This window comes from Drosophila tropicalis, unplaced genomic scaffold (assembly GCF_018151085.1).
Source record: "Drosophila tropicalis isolate 14030-0801.00 unplaced genomic scaffold, ASM1815108v1 contig_219, whole genome shotgun sequence".
NCBI classification, from domain to species: domain Eukaryota; kingdom Metazoa; phylum Arthropoda; class Insecta; order Diptera; family Drosophilidae; genus Drosophila; species Drosophila tropicalis.
In genome coordinates, this window is record NW_027172669.1 from 1 (window position 1) to 22698 (window position 22698).

Here is a 22698-nt window from a genome sequence, read left to right on the forward strand (position 1 = left end):
TAACTCCCGATTTTATAGCAAAATCGGGCACTTGTACATAATATTAATTTTATCAATATCCTTTGAACTTAGAATCAGACGTTGGCCAATCTGTGCTGTTGAATCCAATGGAATGATTGTATCCTCTCCGTTAGTGGAGAAAGCACCAGGACGATAATGCAGGCAACTGTCATAGTCGTACCCCATTTCGAAATCGGTTACCTTGTCGGCGGAATACTTTTCAAAATTAAACTCTTTGCCGGGGACAATATTGTCATAGACAACCTGTATATAGTCATCACGTATGGCAGAACTTTGTTGATGATAAAAGCCCAAGGCATGCATGAATTCATGCAATATAGTGCCCGGACGGAAGCATCCTTCGCCCAAGGGATAGGTTTCCAAGTTCATTTCTTGCGGTTTGCCCTGATATCCAACAGCAGTGTAGCAGCCACCAGACTTGGCAGTTATGGTCAAATAAGTTTCATCGTCACCATCGATGGCCTCTCGAAATCTGACACATGTATTCAATTCGAGAGTAGCAATACCATTCAAAATTGCTTGCTTATGACTTAAATCAAAATCATCGGAAATTTTATATATAACCACATTATCGGGCCACCTCTTTTTTTCATCTATTAGGCCATTGCGTCCTTGTATAAATCCTCCTTTTCTTGCTAATTCCTGTTCCGGGGTCAATTGCATATCACCCTCAAAGAAACCGCCAGCTTCTTCTGGATCCAAAACGGGTAGCGGCAATGGCTTAAGCCAACTTGGCTCTACCCATACAGATAAGAGCAGTAGAAAAGTTATTAAAAAACGCGACATCTTACTCGTTCAAGTTTTCTTTTTAGACTGAACAAGTGAATGCTAGGACTTGTCGTCTTTAAATCAATAAGAGATTAGATAGAAACAGAGAAGGACAGAAAATATCAAATAATAATAGTAAGCAATCGATAAACGATAAGCAACTGATGGCGCCTTTCCTTCATCATCGCATTAGTCATGTAAGTGCAGAAGTAAAGTTCATGTCATTATGCACATACGTCATTAATTTATTGGTAGTCAAATAACACAGGCCGACATTTTTGAGGTCATGAAAAAGTGTTTGAAGTTCAATAGGTCTCCTATAGTAATTGGGGGCTGCTAATCACGGCCCTGTACTTAGTTTTTCTCCATCACGTCAGGATTTCGAAAAAATGCGTTCAAATTATTCAAAATGACCTAATTTGCAATATATTTTTCCATGATATAAGCATAATATTGTACTAAAAACATTATTATTTTATCCTATTAATATATTAGGCTTGATTGAAAATGAATTTACAAAATATCAAAGAGTTATTTCTTTGTTATAATGGATAATATCTTACACTCCGGATATAGTTCTATAATGAGTAAAATTTCAACCAAAAAGTATGCTATAGAGATTTCAAGAATTGTCTGATTTTAAATTTTAAAGAATTGTGGGAATTTGCTGCGTCTTACAAATTGTATATTAGTTATATGTGCAAACAAGAACTAATTTTCTTACACAAAATATTCTAAAATCCGTAAAAAAGTTGAAAATTTTTGTTTCAAACTTTCTATAGTATACTTTTGGGTGCCTATTTTTCAACCCCAGATCTCCAGATTTCACAAAATCTATACGTGATGGACAAAAACCAAGTATGCAGTTAGAATCAGCGTACCCGAATTAGTTAAGAACACCTCTCAAGTTAACGTCAGCAAAAATCATGTCGGCCTGTGTAATTAACGAAAAAGAAAAACCAATCCCCAATTCAATACACTGATTGAGTGTTATCTACAAGTACCCCGAAATATGCTTATCAATCGAAAGTAATTAAAATATGCCCCATGAAGATAGGATGAGTAAGTCACAAATAAATACAAAACGAAGACACGCGTAATCGTTGTGCTAAACAGTTGTTCCAATTGTCTTTACACTTTTTCAATCGCTTGGCTTATCAATTCGTTTTAAAATGTTGATAACAGCTACCTCTATTAGAAAGAGTCGGCACAACATACATTGCACCTTTCAATTGTAGCACCTTTTGCTAAATTATGAAATTTGATTTACTTGTCATATCATACCGCCACATTTGGCACTTAGCACTTCAACAAATCATTCAAAAATTTCTAGAAGAAAAAGTTTTTACTTCCTGAGCTGCGCCGATAACCATTCATCTAAAAGTCAATCATTTAACGTTTGTGATTAAGTTTCTTTATTACTTCCAATTCCTATATTTAATTTAAAGTTTGCAAACATGTGGAACATTTTATACGTTTGTTGGGAAAATTCGAAACTTCTTTAATAAAACTTTAAGCATACTTTTAGGGGTCATTATTTGCTTTAGCTAAACTGTCACCATGTTTAGCTTATTGTTTGTTTTGCAGAATAGTTTTAGGATTGTATACATGAAATGGGTTAAGGTAATCTAATCAAAATTAAAGCGAAATCTGAGTCAAACAATTCTGACCTCAGGCTATTTGGACTTATTCTACTTTATTTTGGGTTTTCTCATTTATTTATCAACAAGTTTTACTAGACTTTAGATGGTACCAGATTATTTTTACTTGGCTGTCATTTATGACCACGTTTTATCAATGTTTTTTAATCGAAAGAGTGCATTATCTGTTGCATCGAAACCAATTTTCTTTACTTAACTTAGCCAATTTTCTGTTTCTTTATTTAGTGTTTAATGTAACTCTACATTGATCGAACGTGTGCATATAATAGGACTTCCACTATTATTAAAATTCGCGGTATCGTTTATTAAAGCTTAAGTAAGTAACTGATAACATGTTAGATTAAAAATCGTCAAATATAAGGTACATTGTTCTGACGCATTGATTGTTTGTTTGTTAATATTTAGGAAAAAACGTCCTTATATAAGCTCATAAATGTAAAACTGAGTTTGTTCCAAAGAGCTGCTTTCCAAAGCAAATAGAGAATTCAAATGCATTTACTTAACACCGTATACTAAACTTTTTTACACATTTTTTTTTTTTAAGCTTAAGCCAAAATTTCAAATGGATGAATCAAACCAGAGGCAATTGATCAACACAAGCGATCTAAAGGATCTACTATGCGCTCTGAGTAACATTCTTCAGCAGGATCGTAAAATAATTGCTATGAAGCGTATATTTCAAGGCTTCGGTAAAGAGCCAAATATGAATGAAAACTTGTTCAAACCGTTTTTCGAAAAGCTAATCCTGAAAATAAATACAGTCACTGAATTGACTAAAATCAACATTCTAAATGATCTGTTCTGTGATCTAATTGATATACTTCAGCCAGAAATCTTCGGTTTGGCTATGAACAGTGTAATGCAGTGCATACATAGCCTGGTGCTGAATAAAAATGTAAACTTTTGTTCGAAAATATACGAGAAAATAATCTGTGCCGTTATTACTACTTTTAGTGAAAATGATGTTGTTATTTTCTCAAAGGAACAGAGTCAGTTGGTGAGCAATGTCTTGAAATGTGTGACACTCCAGGTGGCAAAGTTTCCAAGTGTCAAAAGCAAGCAGTGGCTAAATATGCTGTTATCATTTATTGTAAATGACGTCCAGCTATCAGATAATTTTGATCTTGGACTAGAACAGTGTCCACAATTGCTGACGGTTATTCAACAGCTACTCCAATCAGACGAAAAAGATGAATCGTCAATCGGCATTATTCATTATGCATGAACTTGAGAAAAAGTTTGAGAAAAACGAAGTCAGAAATGCTATAAAGTGTCCCAAAAGCCTATGGTCCAAGTACGTTAGTGCATTGGAGCTTCTGGTAGCACATCAGATGCCTTATAACCTAATCAGCTTGTTGAATAACCTGAAACACCTTAATTTGACTCCGTGGTTGAGAATTTTATTTCTCGGACTCTTTAAATCTGAGAATATAACTGTTGTTTATGAAACAGTAAAATATGTTGTAAACGATATAAAATTTTCAACTTTGACTCACTGGAATCTGGTGGAGAATTTTCTGGCGGCCACCAATAAGATGCAGTTGTTCGATGTCGAAGATGACGAACGATTGACTGGACTCTTTGAAAACTTTTTAACAACAGAAGAATTGGGGTCGTTTCTCAAAGCTTTTGTTAACGTTCCTTGGAAATGGAATGATGTTTTATTATATGAATGGCTCGACAGTATACCGAAAGAGGAAAGGGGACTACCACCGTGTGTTGATAAAGAAACGCTTTTTAAACTCGCTTCTCTAATTAAAGAAATGGAAAATTTCCCACTTCGGTATTCTTCCCAAGAAAGGATTGGAATTTGTTTTCAGGTAAGAGTGACAAAAAACTACTTATTCCTATTCACTTTCAATTTTAATGTGTCATTTCTTACAGGCAACACTTGATAATTTGTCTTTAGGGGAATACTTGCTCTTCATTGACAGGATTTCCAACACTAGAAACTTGTACTATTGGAATAAGAAACTTTTATTAAAAAACTAGTTGGTTGCACAAATTTTGAACGAGAAATTATACATTTCAACAAAGATCGATTCAATTGTGACTTCGAATTGGTCGATGCTTTAATTGGTAAACTAATCAAATTACCAAGAGCTCAACATGGATGGTTACGTTTATTTTTAATAAATGAAATCAAAAAATCTACAAATGTTAAAAATTTCTACCTTACTGATTATAAAGTGGATAGATCGATTCTATATGGGAGAGATTTGAAGAAATTACAGCATCATTTGATCGCTAATCTTATGTGTGAAACTTTGGAAGAGAAATCTGTTGTATTGGAAAAGTCTGTGGACATCTTCGTTGATATCCACTGTAACAATTGGAATGAAATGGAAAAGTTTCAACTCAAGCCGCTGGAATTGCTTCAACAGGGTGGAGAGAGGACATTGGAACATCTGTGTTGGTTATTAGGGAATTGTAGAGATAGGATTCATGACGAGAATATATTGACGGCTGTGATCGCCAAACTAAAACAGTTTCCAAAACATTACGCGTAAGTTACTTTACTAAATAAATATTCAATTTCATGCTAATTTTTCTGGTTTTTAAAGATCTTTATATATTGGAACATATGCATCAAAGCATTTGACTATTGAAGAACAAAATAATCTTTCCGTGGAAATGATTAGCGGTGGTAATGAAAATGTGCTTTTGGGACTATTAAATTCTCGTGTTCAACTGCCTCTGAATCTAGTTATTCGGTTTATTATCCCTACCTCAATTCATGATGATGATGATTGGTAAGAGAAAATTAAATTTATTTGTAAGTGTAACTAAAAATGTAAAAATGTCTTTAAATTGATAGGATTCGGACACTCTACCTTGACACATTTAATTTGACACTAAATTATTCTGAAATTATTATGTATGCTCTTGATCAACCAAATTCATATGTAAATGAAATCGTTAATGAATTATTGCGCATGAACAAGGAGATATCGGGAAAAAATCCTCGATATAGAAACAACTCCAAGCAGCACAGGATAAAATTTTGCATTGCTCATGCTTTGGTGGGTTTAGCTGGAAAATATACATGTTCAGACATGCTATGGTCGGCATTATTTTCTTCAACTGATCAGTTCAATATTATATTAATGTACGAAATATTAGTGGCTAGAAGCATATCACGCCCAGATGGTCTTCTGGAGCGTTTGCAGTCTATAGCCAGTCTGGAGCCAGACCATCAAATGTCTCTACTATCAATTACAAATATTTTCATACACCTCAAATGGAGTTTACTTAAAGAAGATCAAATTCAAAACATGATTAACTCGCTGCTTCCTCTAACTGTAGAAGCAGTTTTACAAGTTGGCCAATTTGCTTTATTAATTGTTAACGAAGTAATAAAAAAGTCCAAGGATGAAGGGTAAGTTATGGATCATCATCTCTAAATTAAGTCTAAATTATTAATTTTTGTTGTTAGATTAAAGATTCCAATTGTTAATACGTTGCCTTCATCAACTGCTGTTAATTTGGCAGAGATATCGGTTGGAACTCAATTAGAAGTTCGTCTGTTATTACCTGAGCTAGACTGGACCACTGGACATCCTTGGACATGGTATATGTCGAATGTTAAACCACGATTTTGGTCCGATGGCAAACTATTGCAAGCCAAAAAGATTCGAAAAGCTACTAAATTGTCATCAATTGAAATTCAACCGATTAATACAAATGAAACGATTTTTACTTCCAAAATTGACATATATCCGAAATCAGACCTAGACTCGCCCAATATCTCAGCCAATAAGGCAGATCTCATTGTGGTAGCTGTTCTTATGGACGAAAGGACCAATCTAAACGATTTATTGCAAACCTGCCGAGCACTTGGTGTTCGCTCACTTATAGTGAGCGATTCTTCGAATTTGAGGTTTGGCAATTACTCACAAATATCCACAAATACTATATATTCTTAATCCGTTGCAGTGAAGGCTCTGAGGATACTTTAAACATAGTCAAGCTTAAACCAGAATTACTAAGCAAGTATTTGCGTGAGAAAAAGCTGGAGAATTATAATATCGTTGCCACCCGAAAAACAAGTCCAAATGCAGATTATGTAAACTTCACTTTTGCCAAGAGGACAATTTTGCTATTGGGGGTAAGTTAATCCCTTGAAGGGATGGCTCTTGATATATGAAAATGGGTATAGCCATGTGGAGCGGTCGACTGGCACGTGATTATATTCACGCTAAAGATTTTTTAAATACATGCACCTGGGATTTTATTCAAAAGAAATACATGAGCGAGAAATAACACTACATAATACCTCATTTAGAGATAGATCAGTAAAATATTTAAAATGGGAAAAATAAGGAAAGGAGTTCTAATAAACACGCTGAATGTATACTAATCGTAAATCAAGTACTGTGGTGGTCACGAATCTGTGACATATTTAATTTCAAGATTTTTGTTTTAATTTTCCGATTCTCTGTTAAGCAAATATTTTGCTAAAATCTTTAATATTACAGTTAGATATAGATAGATCGGTATAGTTATATGTAGAAAAACTAACAATAAGATAAAACTAAACACGAATTTTAAATTTAGACCCAAACATTCAAATTGAATCTAATTCAAATTGTGAATTTTGTATTTATTTTTAAATTTTTTTTTGCGAGGTCGTCTTACTAAACTAATTTGTACTTAAGTTCATTTTTCCAAGAACAAGGAATGAAAGTGAACTTAATATCCAGTCCAATGCATGAAAATATGTTAAAAATTAGATAATTTTAAACGACCAATTTGTCTTCTATACATATAAGGCAAGGCAAGCAATTTATGTTGGTCATAAAGGTGAAAAAAATAAAAAGGAGGATAAATCCCTCACATTTGGTGAGACAGTCACATTCAATGCCGAAACCTAATCTTTTTTGAGAAGGTTGTGGTTGAGAGTTGTTTTTTCTATAAATAGCCAATATTCATAACCCAATGGGTTTTTAGGATAATAGATTGGAAACGAAACCAATAAAAATATATTCCAAATTCTCGTCTAGAAAAATTGCCCAACATTTTCCCTTCAAATAGGTATACTATAAGTGATAAGAGACAATTTAAACAGATATACAGAAATTTATTCGCTAATAATCAGAAATGTCACTCATCAGAGGTTTCCACGAGTCTTGGCACTAAGAGAGTTCACTTATTCTGCACAAGCTCACTCAAGTCCCATTTTATTTGTCATTTAACTAAATTATTCAAAAGTCCTTGAAAAATTGTGTTATTTAATATTGCGTATTCATTTGTAAGTGGGAATAATAACAGTGAGATACATTCGAATAGGCCGGGATAAAATTGTTTAGTTGGTAAATTGTCTAATTTTTATATTAACTAATCAAATGTTAATGATATACAGTCATGACCAACATGGAATTCCGAAAAATTTGATGTCCCTTTTGGATAATATTGTTGACATACCAATTAACGACTGTAAACATGCACAGAATTTGCTGGTGTTTAAATATTATAAACAATATTTGGAAAATAAATAAGATGTGCCAGAAGGCATCTTTTTGACGAATGTCTGTAAGCATCGAGCTGGAAAACAACGAAGAAAAATACATTAATCTTAACAACATTTACTATAAAAATCATAAATTTTATGAATAAAACTCAACATTTTTATCTATGCATTATATTAATATGGACGACAGATGGCGACACTTTAAACGTCAGCGTATCAAATTTGGCTGCGCGTATTATCTATATTTAAAATTAAACGAGTGTCTTATCAGTTGTGATTAATCATGGCACCGAATTTTATATACACTACTGATATTTCCTGTGGCTAATCACTGAAAATACTTTTCAGTATATTCATTAAAATAATTGTCAACAGAAACCAATGTGTCTAGCCAGCTTCTTCGAATTTATTATTATACGATGTGTTTTCGACAAACGTCTAACCAAAGTCAATAACCCCATCTTTTAAAGAAGATTTTATAAAAAGTGTCGCTTATCTCTGGTAGTGTTTACAATTAGTCTTTTCATTTTACCAGGTTTCGTAGACAAAAGAGGTTGTGCGTTTTACTTTTAAGGTTTATTTTTTTAAATAGTTATATATTAATGGATTGTGCCCATGAACACCAATCGATCGATAGCGATCTCAGTGATCTGCTGTACGATCTGGTTGATATACATCTTGAGGAATCCACCAGTTTGCCTTTAAAGCGAGTGCTACAATGTACTTTTACGCTAGTGAAAAATAAAAATGTGAATTTGGGGCAAAAAGTATTCGAGAAACTTATCGCTGCGATGTTAGCTACCTCTAATTTAAGTGGTCGAAGCAATTCCTCAGTGGAATTTTGCCAGTTCGTGGCCAATGTCTTGGCATGTCTACAACTGCAAGTGAGAACGTTTCCCTGTAAAGAGAGCAACATGTTGCTGCAACATTTGTGGTCGCTCAGTCTGAATACCGAAAAGCTGCATCACCTTGCTCCACAAATCCTCTACACTCTGTTTGATGACTTCATTCGTAATCTCGGACTTAAAGAAGGTATTCAGTTGCTGAATGTTATTCAACAGTTAATTCAATCAAATACGAATAAGGAACGCCAATCAGGCTTCTTTCTTATGCATAAACTAGAGGAGACTTTCGAATTGGATGTTGTTGCAGAGGCCATTATGTGCTCCAGAAAGCAGTGGTCAGACTATATTGCGACATTGGAGCAGCTGGAGGAGCAGCGAATGCCTTTAGACCTAATTACTTTCCTGGAAAATATAAAATCTTTACATGATTTTTTTTCCTTGGCTTAGGATTTTGTACCTCAAACTTCTTCAATCTGAGAATGTATCAGTCGTATATGAAACCGTCAAATATGTTATAACCCAACTGAATCTGTCCTATTTGACTGAATGGAATCTATTGGAAGAGTTCTTAGAGGCAACCAATAGAACACAGTTGTATAATGTAGATGACGATAAACGGTCATATCCGTTCTTCAAAAACTTTGTCTCAAAAAGTCAATCAGAACTATTTGTCGAAACCCTAGCCAGCGTTGCTTGGGAATGGCACAGCCTTCCACTATGGGAATGGCTCGGAAGCATACCATCGGAAGAAGTCGGTCAATTACCAAATATTAGTAAAGAGAGTCTTTTAAAGCTCGCCTCTCGAATAATGGGCATGGGAAAATCAGAGCTGCAGTATATGGCCCAGGGATTAATTACAAATCGATTTGAGGTAAGTCAATAATTAACAAAAAAAATTCTTTATTATTTTTTCTTCTTTTTAATACATAGTCTAGTCTGGATAATTTGTCTCTGGGGGATTACTTACTGTTTGTTGAGACGATGTACAGCAGAGCTATAGAATACTATTCCGATCATGACCGATTGAAACGAAAGATATTAAATTGCGACAAAATCGAAGCAGAAATTACTCATTTCACAAAAGCTCGTTTGGCCATAATATTCAATTTGAAAACTCAAACATTCTTATATTGTGATTTTTTAATGGTTTTCATGGATAAACTGCAAACATTATCAAAAGTTCATCATGGATGGTTACGTTTTTTTCTGATGCCTTGTATCAAGCACTATGGGATTTTAGTTTTCTACTCCAATGTGTATGAAGTGGAGACTTCTTTAATACTACGCAGGAAAGATCTGACGATATTGCAGCAACATTTACTCGAGAAGCTTTTGTGTGAAACGGACGAAGAGAAATCTCTTATGTTAGAACTTTCTGTAGATTTATTTGTAACGAATCAGATAAAAGACTGGAACGAAATTGAAAAATTGCAATTAAAACCCTTGCAACTACTTGAGCAAGGTGGAAAGTTGACATTTAAACATTTATGCCATCTTCTGGGAACCACTCATGAACGATTAAAAGACGAAAATGTGTTGCCAGCAGTTGTTGGACTACTAAAGAAGTTGCCCTGTTCAAATACGTAAGTTTATTTACAAGTGAAAATTTGTGGCTTTTAAACAAATTTATCAGGTTTTGTTTTCATACTTTTAAAGAGCGAGAAATATTGGAACATACGGCGCAAAATTTTTGACGCCTGAAGAACAAAATAGACTTTCTGTGGATATAATTGAGCAACATATTCATGGTAACAATGGAGAACAATTTATAACTTCTGTAGATCTACAATCCGATCATGTGTATGGTCATAAAGGAGTAGTTGCTGGAATATTGGACTCAAAAGTTAAAGTGCCTTTACATCAGGTTATTCAAGGAATTATCCATTGTTCTACACTCTCCGAGGATGCTTGGTAAAAAGAAAATAAGCTGCCTTTTCTATAAAATAAGGTAATGAGTTAGACTTTTTATACTCACAGGATTGAGGCAAACTATTTAGTTTTTTATGGATTTGGTTCGGTGTCGGCCTTGTTTATGCTATATGCATTTGAACAGCCTGAAACTTTTGTAAACGAAATCGTTGAAGAGTTATTGCGCATGAACATGAAACTGTCGGAATCACATTCAAAATATTTCACCAACTCTAAAGAGCACAGAGTTAAATTTTGCATTGCGCTAGCATTGATGTACCTAGGACCAAGGTATGAATGCTCAGATATGCTATGGTCGGCGTTATTTTCCCAAAATGATCAATTCAATATTATATTGATGTACGAAGTTATCGTTGCTGAAAGCCTCCGCAATGCAGATACACTTATAGAGCGATTGCAGTCACTAGCCACACTCCAGCCAAATCAGCAACTGTCCCTACTTTCAGTGACCAATATATTTCTCAAACTTAAATGGAATACACTAAAAGATGATCAAGTTCAAAAGATAATTGAAATATTTCTTGTACTAGCCATGCAAGAAATTTCTCAAGTCCGACAATTCGCCAAAATAATTCTGTGTAAAATAACTGACATGTGTGAAGAGAAAGGGTAAGTTGTGAATTGTAATCCGGAATTTATTAATAACGGACTAAATTTTTTTCAATAGATTTTGTATTCCCATAGTTAATACTCTGCTGAGCTCTATTAATGTAAATTTTCAGTCGATCGCGCCACAATTAGAAGTACGTTATTTATTGCCTGACATACATTTCGAACCGTATCTTAGGGGTTGGGAATTAAATATGTCAAATATAAAACCTGTTTATTTGAAAGATGATGCCATATTGCACATTAGTAAATTTCGAAAAGCTGTGAAACTAGCATCCATGGAAAATTTTCCAACGAAAGAGCAACATGTTAATTTCAATCCAATAAGCCACATATATCCCAAGCCAGATCTTGTGCCACATCAATTAACGCATAATAATAATGCAGATCTTGTTGTGGTAGCTAGCCTTATTTATAACTTGGCCACGTTAAATGGCTTGATGGAAACCTGTCGGGCACTTGGTATTAGGACATTGATTATTAACGACTCAACAAAATTGAGGTAAGACACTTTTGAAACTCACGCGTACAAAATAACTTATTTAATGCAAAAATACAGTCCAACCACTGAGCGTACTTTAGACATTGTACAACTAAATTGGAAATCACTTGACAAATATTTGTATGACAAAAGGATGGACAATTATGAAGTATTTTTTACTCAAAGCACCGCTCAAAATACAGACTATGTGGACTTAAGTTTTGCCAAGAGAACAATATTGATACTGAGGTAATTAAACGGTTCGACTTTTTAAAGTATATGATCTAATTAATTAATCCAATCAACATTCCAATATTAATCATTTACAGTGAACATCAACATGATTTACCGGAAAATCTAAAGTTTATCTCAGATAAGGTTGTTGAGATACCGGAAACTAACTCTCAATATTCACAAAAAACTGTTGATTTTTAAATATTATAAACAATATTTGGCAAAGGAGTAAAATTTATTATTTGTATAATTGAAGGAAATAATTTCCTTATTTTTAGTAGTCTTGTTAACAAAAAATTTCAAGCAAACGTCTAGTTTACTTGCTATCAGCTCTCAATGGACTACAAAGACTGCATGGTTAAACTCTTCTTATACAGAATTATTGATCTAAGATTTAAACAATGGTTTGAAAAATAATTTTCTGCTAGCTTTCAGCTTTAAAATCCAAGCAAATTTTTTAACACAGCATATCTAATGCGAGAGAACGTATTTCAACTACTTTTATATCGCTCACTTCAAGTTCTTAAAATGAACAGATGGCAGTTCATTTTCATCATTTTACAAATGAGCGATAAGATATTAAGTTATCCTTTAGAAGAACCTGCTTTGGATGATCCTGAGTTAACAGAAAATTATTATCAAGGTGATATAGAATATCCTCCAATTAAATCGCGTAATGGGATTTACTCAGAGACTTTCCGATGGCCAAATGGCATCGTCTACTATCATTTTCGCGAACGGCAATTCGGTAAAATATTCAGAAGATAATCTATAATCTATATATAAATAATCTATAATTATTTATTAATTAGAATCTCTCATCCTTATTTAGACCAGTACCAAAAAAACCATATAGAGCTTGCCATGCATGTAATATCCGGGTTTTCGTGCATCAAATTTCAAGAGGTTCCATCGAGTGCCACGTCTTACTTGAACATCACTTCCTATAAACCTGGTTGCAGTGTAGATAAAATTGGCTGGGAGAATAATGTTCGAAATATGAATCTGAAATCAAATAATGTGGGATTTGGATGTTTTCGCCTTGGAACCATATTGCATGAGCTGTTGCATGTGTTGGGCTTCAAGCATCAGCACGTAGCCGCTAATCGCGACGAATATATTTATATCCATTGGAAGAACATAAAGCCAAAATTCTGGAACGATTTTCTACATGATCACAAAAAACAGCCACTAGATAATTTTGGAGAGGATTATGACTATGATAGTGTTATGCATTATTCTCGATATGCCTTTACCATCAATCGTAAATTAATGACAATTGAACCCATTAAAAAGGGTGGTGAACGGATGGGACAACGAATCTTTTTGAGTAACAAGGACATTAGGAAACTAAATCAAATGTATAAATGTGAATTAAGAGGAAGTTTTCCAAAAAGTTACTTACAAATATAAGAAATTTAATTTTTGGAGTCGAATCAAGGAAAAAAAATTTATATAATCATCCTACATTTCGGTTGTATATGTACGATCTGTTACCTTAAAACCCTGAATTTTTCATCCTTAATTATCATCAAAAATCAAAAATTAAACGAAAAATCTTTATACGCCAGAAGATTAAATACTTTATTAAACTAAAGAGAATTGTTTTTGTTTTTTTTGCAAGAAGACAGTGATTTTTCTGGCCACACAAATTATAAATATATGAATATGATAAGCACTGTATTCTCTCATCTTTCCTTTTTCTAGAAACTTTGAAGCTGGACCAAAATGAAGTAAGTTGACCGTCAACCAAATACTTTAACTGAACATCTAGTTTAGTTGCTTTAAACATTAGGTACTACCACCTGGACTAATCAATTCGTTTCTCTTATATAATTTTCTGTGTATATGTGTTTATATGTTTACTTGGTCTAAAATTTGGCTTCAATGAATGAATTTTCTGCAGTTAACAGTTTTTAACCTGAAGCGAATTGTCTTGAGGCGGCATATTTATTTGCGTGAATCGGAGTCTTCAATTCAGTTAAAAACCAGAGGGCCGGGGCTAACTTCGACCGCGTCAAAGTTTGTATACCCTTGCAACTTTTTGGGTAACTCTTTCCTTACCTATTAGCCATCAATGTGGAAGAACGTTTTATCTAAAAAGGCTTATGTTTGCGAAAGAATGGCCTACAATCATAGGAAATAACGAAGACATTGACCAAAGTCACCAGTTTTCCACCGATCGTTCCTTTATAGAGCTATATGATATAGTCATCCGCATCTTTATCAAATTCGATACAGTCATTAACAGAAATACTAAACTAACAAAAGTTTTTTTTTTAAAAGAACGCGCGAAAAAGTAACGAAGTTATTTACAAAAGTCACTGTTTTCGACCGTTCGTTCCTATGGGAGCTTATGCGATCGTTCCTATGGGGCTATAAAATCTTGATCAAATTTGGCATAGTCGCTTATAGGCGTAATAAACTCTCTAATATTAAGTTTCACGATAATAACATAGAAAATAACGAAATTATTGAGAAAATAAAATTTTTGGGATTTGGGGGTAAGTATGGGACGCTATAAATATAGTGGTCCGATCCGGCTGAATCCGAAATATACAACGCCTGCAGTATATACAAGCCTAGGTGCAAAATTTCAGCTCTGTATCTCTTACGGTCTAGGAGGAGTTTGCGTTGATCCAGACGGACGGACGGACGGGGGGACGGACATGGCTATTTGAACTCGCCTCGGTCGTGCTGATCAAGATATATATATACTTTGTATGGTCGGAGATGCTTCGTTCTATGCGTTGCACACTTCTGACCAAAATTAATATACCCTTTTGCAAGGGGTATAATGAAAAGATGGCAATTTATATTCATTCTTTTTCTTCAAATTAGCCAAACGATAAGGACATATCCATTAGAGCAATCTGACTTGGAGGATCCCGAGTTATCGGAAATATATTATCAAGGCGATATACAATCTTTACAAACCCTTTCCAAATTCAATGGAGTTCATTTTCAAAGACTTTTCGATGGCCAAATGCCATCGTCTACTATAAAATTGACAATTGGGCAATTTATATTTTTATATTTTTAATTAGATCAGGATCAAATGAATCAGACACAAGATGCCATGTATGAAATATATACCCCAGCTTTCTTGCATTAAATTTGAATTGTTTATAGTGTTATGCATTATGCTCCAAATGCCTTTAGCATCAATCGTGCGTCGCGGACTCTTGAAGCGAAAAAGAAGGTAGTGAAAATATGGGACAACGAATGCATCTGAGTGGTAAGGATATTATAAAACTAAACCGAATGTACGAATGTTCAGGATATGTGTAAAAAATAAATGAAGTTCTTTTATGATGATGAAACGATTTTTCAATGCGTGACAGAAAATTTCTCAACAAAATAGTCAGACAAATTTTTTTAACTCAGTTTTTTGAAGTGAAATCTTTAACAAACAATGGGATAAAATTCTATATTAACCCATTAAGGAATCTATATTTAAACCATTTGATTAAAATTTCAATCAACTTGGTAGTATTTCATTTTTCATGTACATTTAAACCTGCCTCGGGCATTTGTACATGGTATTCAGCTTATTAATATCGATTTGGGTCATTTCCAGTCGTTGCCCCATGAGCTCCTCAGCACCTTCTTTTAATGGTACAATGGTCATTTCACCATTTTTGGAGAAGGCATAGGCCGTATAATGCATTACGCTCGCATAATCGTATTCCTCATCATAATTTGTAACTGTATTCTCGTCGTATTTATTGAAATTATGTTCAGTGCCTTCGGTGATGTTTTCCTCCGCTATGCGCACATACTCATCACGATTATGAGTGCTCTGCTGATGATAGAAGCCCAGGGCATGAAGAAATTCATGAACGATTGTGCCAATACGGAAACAGCCCGTATCCAATGGATAGTTTTGTAAATTCAATTGTTGAACTCTATTCAAATGACCAACATACGAATAACAACCTCCTGCCTCGGAGGTGACATTCACATAGTAGGCCTGATCACTGGTTGCCTCTTTGAAGACTAAACACGAATGACGCTCAATAGTTCGAATACCACGGAGGATGTGATCACGATGTTCTTGATCTAGCAGATGAAAAAATTCAGAATAAACAAATGTGCTAAAAGAACGCGTCCTACTTAAAACATACCTATATAACTGTTAATGTAGTAGTATACAGTTTTGTCGGGCCAACGATAAGTCTCATTAATTAAACCATTTCTACTCTCTGGGGTATTGAAAACCATATCGCCTTGAACATAGCCAGCAGTTAATTCAGGATCAGTTTCTATCCTGGTGGATGTCGCAGCTGGTGCTGCCATACAGCTGCTCACTGCTAAAATAAGCCCCGCCAGGCAAACTATGGTCTGCATATTGTCACGTTTCAGTCAATACTATTTCAACAAATAAAACTTAAATAGAGACTTTTTATTGTTACGTATTTTTGCTCCGGATAATTTATTGTCTTTGTCGGTGCGGACCGCTTTTTATAACCTCAGCAATAGGGAAAATTCAATAAAATTGACCGTTGAAGATCTTATCTAATCGTTAGATGGCATAATACGCGCTATATGTTATTACTATGCTATAAGATGCCAATGTATTTTGTTAAAAAAAACAACAACTTTGTTTCTGTTCATGACATGGCATTTTGTTCTTAAAATAAAACAACTTTGTGGTTTTGTTCAATTCATTTTAGCTCAGTTGATTTCAATTTGTTTATCAAATACCTTTACCTTTTGGTGACAGAATAGGTTATATACATACATACATATGCCGGTACAAGGAAGAAGAAAAAGGTATTATAGGTTTAGATATTTAAAACGAGGGGAAAAATTACCGTAACTACACCTAAATTATAAGTAAAATTTTAAACCCTTTTATGTGACCAAAATTAAAAAGGTCACAACAATCAAAACAAGTGAGAATATATATAGATGGAATTTGAAAATATCAAATTTAATATAAATAAATATTAGGAGAGAAATGGCTCTTTTGTGTTGTGGAACTTTCTAAATTGATTACGAAAGTATGTACTTTAGAAAGAATACGGATTAGCAATACCCTGTCAGGCGTTTTATTAGCTACTTAGATAAGGCAGAATAAAAAGAAAATTTACGACTGATTTTAATAGGCAATTCGATCGATAGACAACTTTATCGCTTATATTGTAGACTGTAGTCTTTATGGACAATTGTACATGGCATTGAGTTTCTTGATATCGGTTTCACTTAATTCCAATCGTTGTCCAATAACATCAACAGCTTCCTCTTTGACGGGAACAATGGTCATTTCACCATTTTTGGAAAATGCATATGGACCATAATGCATAACACTACCATAATCATATTCCTCGCCAAAATCATTAACAGTCTCTTCACTATATTTATCAAAATTGAATTCCATGCCTTCGGTAATATTTTCCTCGACAATAGTAACATATTCATCACGATTAGCGGCGCTTTGTTGATGGAAGAAGCCCAATGCATGCAGGAATTCATGGACCACCGTGTAGAGTCGGAAGCAGCCCTCACCAATGGGATAATTTTGTAGATTCAATTGTTGAACCCGATTCAGATAGCCTATATAGGAAAAGCAGCCACCATCCTCTGAAGTGACATTTACATAATATGGCTGATCGCTGGTTGCCTCTTTAAATGTTAGACAAGATATCGACTCAATGGTGCGTATGCCTTTCACTATGTGATCACGATGTTCTTGATCTAATAATAATATTAATATATTAATTAGTTATATATTGATTCATATGAACGTTACTTTCGTACCTATATACCCATTGATGCGATAGTAGACAGTACGATCAGGCCAACGATATGTTTCATTACGCCAAATGTTTCGCAATTTTCCATTAGGAACCATATCCCCTTCTATGTAGCCAGCCGTTAGCTCTGGATCTGTCTCAATGCGTTGCCTGGGCATGGCCAGGCAAGCAGAAATACCCAATAGAAATAGTATATTAGCAGCTCTCCACCAAGTATACATGATGCTCAACTGACTTATCAATGAAAACTAATGCCCGAAACAACTTAATTAGACATTTTTTGAATTGGTTAACTCAATTGTTCGTATCTAATCGCTCTTCTAGAGCACGGTAGCCAAAATTATCGTTTTCGATTTACAAAACATGCTTTTAGGCGTCAATTTAAATTTTTGCGCAATATTTTCAGTTGCCAAAAACAAACTCAGTACATTAAAAAACGACGAACAAATGATATTATTACGTAAAGATTTATTATCAAACAATATGTCTGTAAACCGTTCACGGAAATAAAAAGTTAACGAGCGAAATTTATCATCATTAAATTGTGTAAATAAAGGTAAAAGACCTGAAGCTGAGATAATGATGCATACAAATGTATAAGATGGAAAAAAACACAAATATTCAGAAAGCAATGAGTGTGAATTATCTTCTTTAAATAAAAAAAAAATGTTATCTTTTTAGTATAAGACTAATTAATGTTTCCTTTTTTTTTTTTTGGTTTGTGGCTTTTTTTGTGTTGTTTTTTATTTCAAATATTTATAAAATATTTTTTAATATTTTTGAGCTGGCTATTTTTACAATAAAAACAGTTACTTCTGTTTGACACATCACAACCAATTTTTTGGGCAAGCTACCATTTGTTATCGGTCAAAAGATAATATGTACAACATCAGTAATCTTCTGAGCTATATAAACCCCTGCCAAGCTACTAACGACTTTAATTTTAAGAAAATGATTCATCTGAACTGGGGCTGTCTACTTACATTGCTGCATTTAGTGGTGGCCAATCCGGTGAGTGACGATATGTTGCTTACCCAAGAGCAGCGTGAATATTTAGGGGGAAGCACCAAGAACCCACTCACTAAGAATGTGATGCTTTGGTCGCAATATTATTGGAAAAATTCCGTCTTGGTCTATAGCTTTGGCGAGGGTTTGAGTGAGTATTATGAGGCATGTATGGAAAGTTGGTATGGTGAAATATCAGTGAAACTTTGATCTAGGCACCAGTGATAAGAAGACCATAATCCAGGCCATGTCTAGCATAAGCGGGCAAACGTCTTGTGTACGTTTTCGTCAAACAAGAAATCGCCAAGAGCCTCAAGTCATCATTCAGCGCAAGGATTCGGGCTGTTGGTCCTATGTTGGATTCTTGAATAGGATAGAGCAACCTTTAAATTTGGGGAGCGGTTGTATGACGCTCGGTATAATTCAGCATGAACTTCTTCATGCCTTAGCCATTGTCCATATGCATAATGATCCTCTTCGTGATAAGTTTGTCAAAATTCTTTATGAAAACATTCAAGATGATATGATAAATAATTTTCGTGTCTATAATTCAAAGGATGTCGCAGACTTCGGCCTTGGCTATGACTATCGAAGCATAATGCACTATGGTTCATATGATTTCTCGAAGAATTCCAAACGCACTATTATACCATTGCAGAATGTTCAAATTGGTCAACGTTCGGGCCTAAGTCCAAAGGACATACTAAAGTTAAAACACATTTATTGTACCTAAATACCTAACAAAGAAATGAAAACAAAAAATTCAAAAAATAAAAAAAAAAAAAAAAAAAGCATTTGCAATTCCAACAAGTCTGGAAACAGGAAAGAGAAATTCCCAAGGAAGTGTCTGGTTGCCTTTTGTTCTGGCCACTAAAAATTGAATATTTAGTGGCTGGTAATTAAAAATTAGCGCCAACAACTCGACGGCACAAAACTCTAGCCCAAGTCCTTGCATATATAATCCCAGGTTTTGTCCTGTCCATGTTACATTGTGCTATCCTGTTTCTTACTCTATCCGCCTCTGCCCTGTTCCACACAGCCCGCTCTTACTATCTCTCTGTTAGGTGCATATATACAGTATTTCTGGTTTTTTAATGCCACAAAAGGTATCTCTAGTTAGTTAGGTTGCCTGCCGCACCGACAGTCTGAACGGAAGTCGTAAACATTTAATTTATGCCAAGCTCCATCCATTTACGTTTTTAGTTAGACCTAAAAGATGTGCAAACTGCTGCATTTTATCAGTTGCACTGGAACTATCCATAAAATGCTCTTGCTAATGAATGAGAAAATATAAAAAAAATTTATAAAATATGTCGTTAAAATAAGCTAGAATGCAGGTGTCAGCTAGTGATATGGTATATTCAAGACTAGTTGTCTCCTATACTTTAAGCAGATTTTGTTTTGTATTTATTTTTATGTTCTGTGTATTTACACATATGTATTACTTTTTTTCTGTTTTATACATAGAATTATTAAAAACAAACTTGATGAAAACTTCCTTTTCTTATTTAACTTACATGTACATCAAAGATGTTTTGTATGGCTGGACTAATCTCCTCGGTTCTAGCAGATGACGATTGAATTCCCCACCCAGAAAACCCTCTTGCGGCCTTTTCTAATTCAGGCTTTTAAGGTCAAGTATAATATATTTGTCACCAAATTCAATCATTATCCAAATTAGGACAGATTTTAAATACACTCAAACCAAAAAAAAAAAAAAATGCTTCCTTTTGATCCCTGTCAATAATTGATGACTTTCTGCTTATTGTTTAACCTTAGACTTCATAAAGAAATTCTTGTAGATATAAGTGCAACTAAAACGATTAAATGGCTGGTTTGAACTTTATATATAATAAACGTTTTTCTACTCTAAAATTTATAATGCTTCCCAAAAATACTCTAAACAATACAATGCAATCATTTCCTTACTTGTTATTTTATTGTCCATGGAATACTTTTCGGCTTGGTTGTCTTTACATTTTTTCTCCCTCAAACAAAATATTGCTAGAATAATAAATAGAAAATTTAATGGGTTAACGCCTGACCATCAACTTTTCACCAAGATGAGAAAAATGGCAAAGAAAACGAGCTCAAGCCAAGTTTTTGTTCTTTGCTCGATTCTTGTCTTGCTTATGATGATGATGATCATCATCATCATCATCGTTGTCGTCGTCGTTGTCCTCTTCGTCGTCGTCGCTCTAATTTTATGACATTCCATTCCCTTTTCATATATGTGGGTGAGGCGAAGTGAGATAAAGAGTGATAGGGTTGGAGAATCGAGACTGAGGCACATATACACATAGCCATTTCATAGTCAGACATGAATGCTGTTGCTGCAGTGCTTTGTTGCTCTGCTACGCCTTTGTTTGTATTGCCCTCAGGGGTAAAGTTTTTAGGATAATAACTTCCTGCGACTTTACGAGCCAAGGCAAAAAGCCAAAAAACCCCACTAACCCACCAACAGCAGAAGCTAAAGGGAAATGAGAATACTTAAGCAGGCACACACTAAGAGAAAAGGCAAAGCCACTTATTGCGTTAGTTAAAAGTGTATGCGTGGTCAGTTTTTTTCCGCTGATCATGGCTAATGACTTAAGTATAAAGCGAAACAGGAAACGGGTTTATCATTATTTTCATATTGTAAGTTGTGCATTTTATAGCTTCCATTTTGATCTATGGGCTTAGTAAGGCCACACCCAGTATCTAATAAAAAGTTCACATTATTTGTCGCGGTGTATGAATATCAAAAACTGCATATGAACAGCGTTTGGGCTAAGGCAAGGCAAGGGCCCTGCACAAAAATCTTAAGACCTCCACTTAAAGTTAGTCAGCGAGTAAAAAGCAAAAGCAAATGCCAACACATCAGCCAGCGAGAAGCAAGGCGAACCACAGGAAACTTTTTGACGTTGATGACAGCAGTAGGACCAAGAGCACGAGCAGCGGCATCAGCACCAGCAAGGACATACTCTTGCTGGTGGATTATTGCGGGGGACAGCGGGGGAGTTTATAGAGCATATTAAAGACAGACAGTGGGAGAGGAGCTTGCTTCTATGCCATGACTGTGGGCATAATCTCAGACATAATTACACATAGCAGCCACAGAGACAGAGGCAGCGGCAGAAAGGCCGACAGACAGACCATCTGACAGAGCGACCAAGTCAGAGTCGGAGACTGACAAATGCAGTCATACATGAATGAGCTTCTTTTTGCCTTCCCCTCCATTTGTTCTTGCTGCTTCATTCCCGGCTTTTGAATCTAAGCTTTTCTTGCTATCCTACGTTTTTTCTTTACTTTGTTTTTTATTTTCCACCTGTTTTTCGAGTGAAAGTTAACTTAAAGGTGGTGGTCGACGAGTTTTGAACTTTTTTTTATGTGGCTTTTTCCCGTGTTTCTTGGCGTGAAGTAAAAACTATTAAAAGTGCATTTAAAATTAATTAAGCATACGACGTGTTGCACGGGCGGAGAGTGGTAAAATTTTCTAGTATTTAATGTGAAAACATGTTCATGTTCATTTTCTCCATTTTCAGCATTTCATTTGCAGGCTGTAAATCGGGCGAATGTAGATACATACATTATGTATACATGTTTGTATGTATGTCCATAAGTATAACCATATACATATAGGGCGGCGGCGGCTTGTAAAGCTTTTCAACACAATATCGCTAATGATAATTACAAGCTCTAAAAACTTTTCCTGCATTCGGATGGCGGTTTACCCGCCTCTCTCTCTCTCTCTTTCTCTTTGTATCTCCCACTATTTCATCAGAACTCTTTTTCTCTCTCTGTCTGTCTATTTGTCCTTGCCTTTTTGATTTTTTTTATGTGTTTGCTTTTTCAACTTCAGTTGGCAGACAACACAAGCATAAAATATATATAAAAAAATTCAGTGGTTGGCAAACAAAAGTTCTAGAGACCAGAA

The 22698-nt window shown here is 34.7% G+C and overlaps 4 protein-coding genes and 2 long non-coding RNA genes across 7 annotated transcripts; 3 read left to right on the forward strand and 3 right to left on the reverse strand.

Annotated features, from left to right (window-relative positions):
- Window positions 1-12: 12 nt before the first annotated feature.
- LOC137572141 (seminal metalloprotease 1-like) lies at window positions 13-825 on the reverse strand. The gene has a single exon (XM_068283916.1). It carries the CDS (start codon window positions 805-807, stop codon window positions 13-15), a length of 795 nt encoding a protein of 264 aa, XP_068140017.1. The 5' UTR covers window positions 808-825.
- Window positions 826-4653: 3828 nt separating this feature from the next.
- Window positions 4654-6684, forward strand: LOC137572146 (uncharacterized). The gene is made up of 5 exons (XM_068283919.1): window positions 4654-4956; window positions 5015-5203; window positions 5269-5829; window positions 5887-6330; window positions 6387-6684. Exons 1-5 carry the CDS (start codon window positions 4706-4708, stop codon window positions 6565-6567), a joined length of 1626 nt encoding a protein of 541 aa, XP_068140020.1. The 5' UTR covers window positions 4654-4705; the 3' UTR covers window positions 6568-6684.
- Window positions 6685-10588: 3904 nt separating this feature from the next.
- On the forward strand, window positions 10589-12171 carry LOC137572145 (uncharacterized). Of its 2 annotated transcripts, XR_011031542.1 has the most exons (6): window positions 10589-10676; window positions 10743-10964; window positions 11042-11303; window positions 11362-11805; window positions 11863-12033; window positions 12114-12171. It is a non-coding gene; the product is annotated as an uncharacterized lncRNA (long non-coding RNA). The 2 variants fall into 2 exon arrangements; XR_011031541.1 differs by having other exon boundaries at window positions 10743-11303.
- Window positions 12172-12507: 336 nt separating this feature from the next.
- Window positions 12508-13620, forward strand: LOC137572147 (uncharacterized). Its single transcript, XR_011031543.1, has 2 exons — window positions 12508-12766; window positions 12851-13620. It is a non-coding gene; the product is annotated as an uncharacterized lncRNA (long non-coding RNA).
- A 1897-nt stretch (window positions 13621-15517) lies between these two features.
- Window positions 15518-16371, reverse strand: LOC137572138 (seminal metalloprotease 1-like). Its single transcript, XM_068283914.1, has 2 exons — window positions 16146-16371; window positions 15518-16080 (listed from the first exon to the last, which is right to left on the reverse strand). The coding sequence occupies exons 1-2, from the start codon at window positions 16366-16368 to the stop codon at window positions 15533-15535; spliced, it is 771 nt and encodes a 256-aa protein (XP_068140015.1). The 5' UTR covers window positions 16369-16371; the 3' UTR covers window positions 15518-15532.
- A 672-nt stretch (window positions 16372-17043) lies between these two features.
- On the reverse strand, window positions 17044-18023 carry LOC137572140 (seminal metalloprotease 1-like). The gene is made up of 2 exons (XM_068283915.1): window positions 17782-18023; window positions 17044-17718 (listed from the first exon to the last, which is right to left on the reverse strand). The coding sequence occupies exons 1-2, from the start codon at window positions 17996-17998 to the stop codon at window positions 17180-17182; spliced, it is 756 nt and encodes a 251-aa protein (XP_068140016.1). The 5' UTR covers window positions 17999-18023; the 3' UTR covers window positions 17044-17179.
- Between the last annotated feature and the right edge of the window lie 4675 nt (window positions 18024-22698).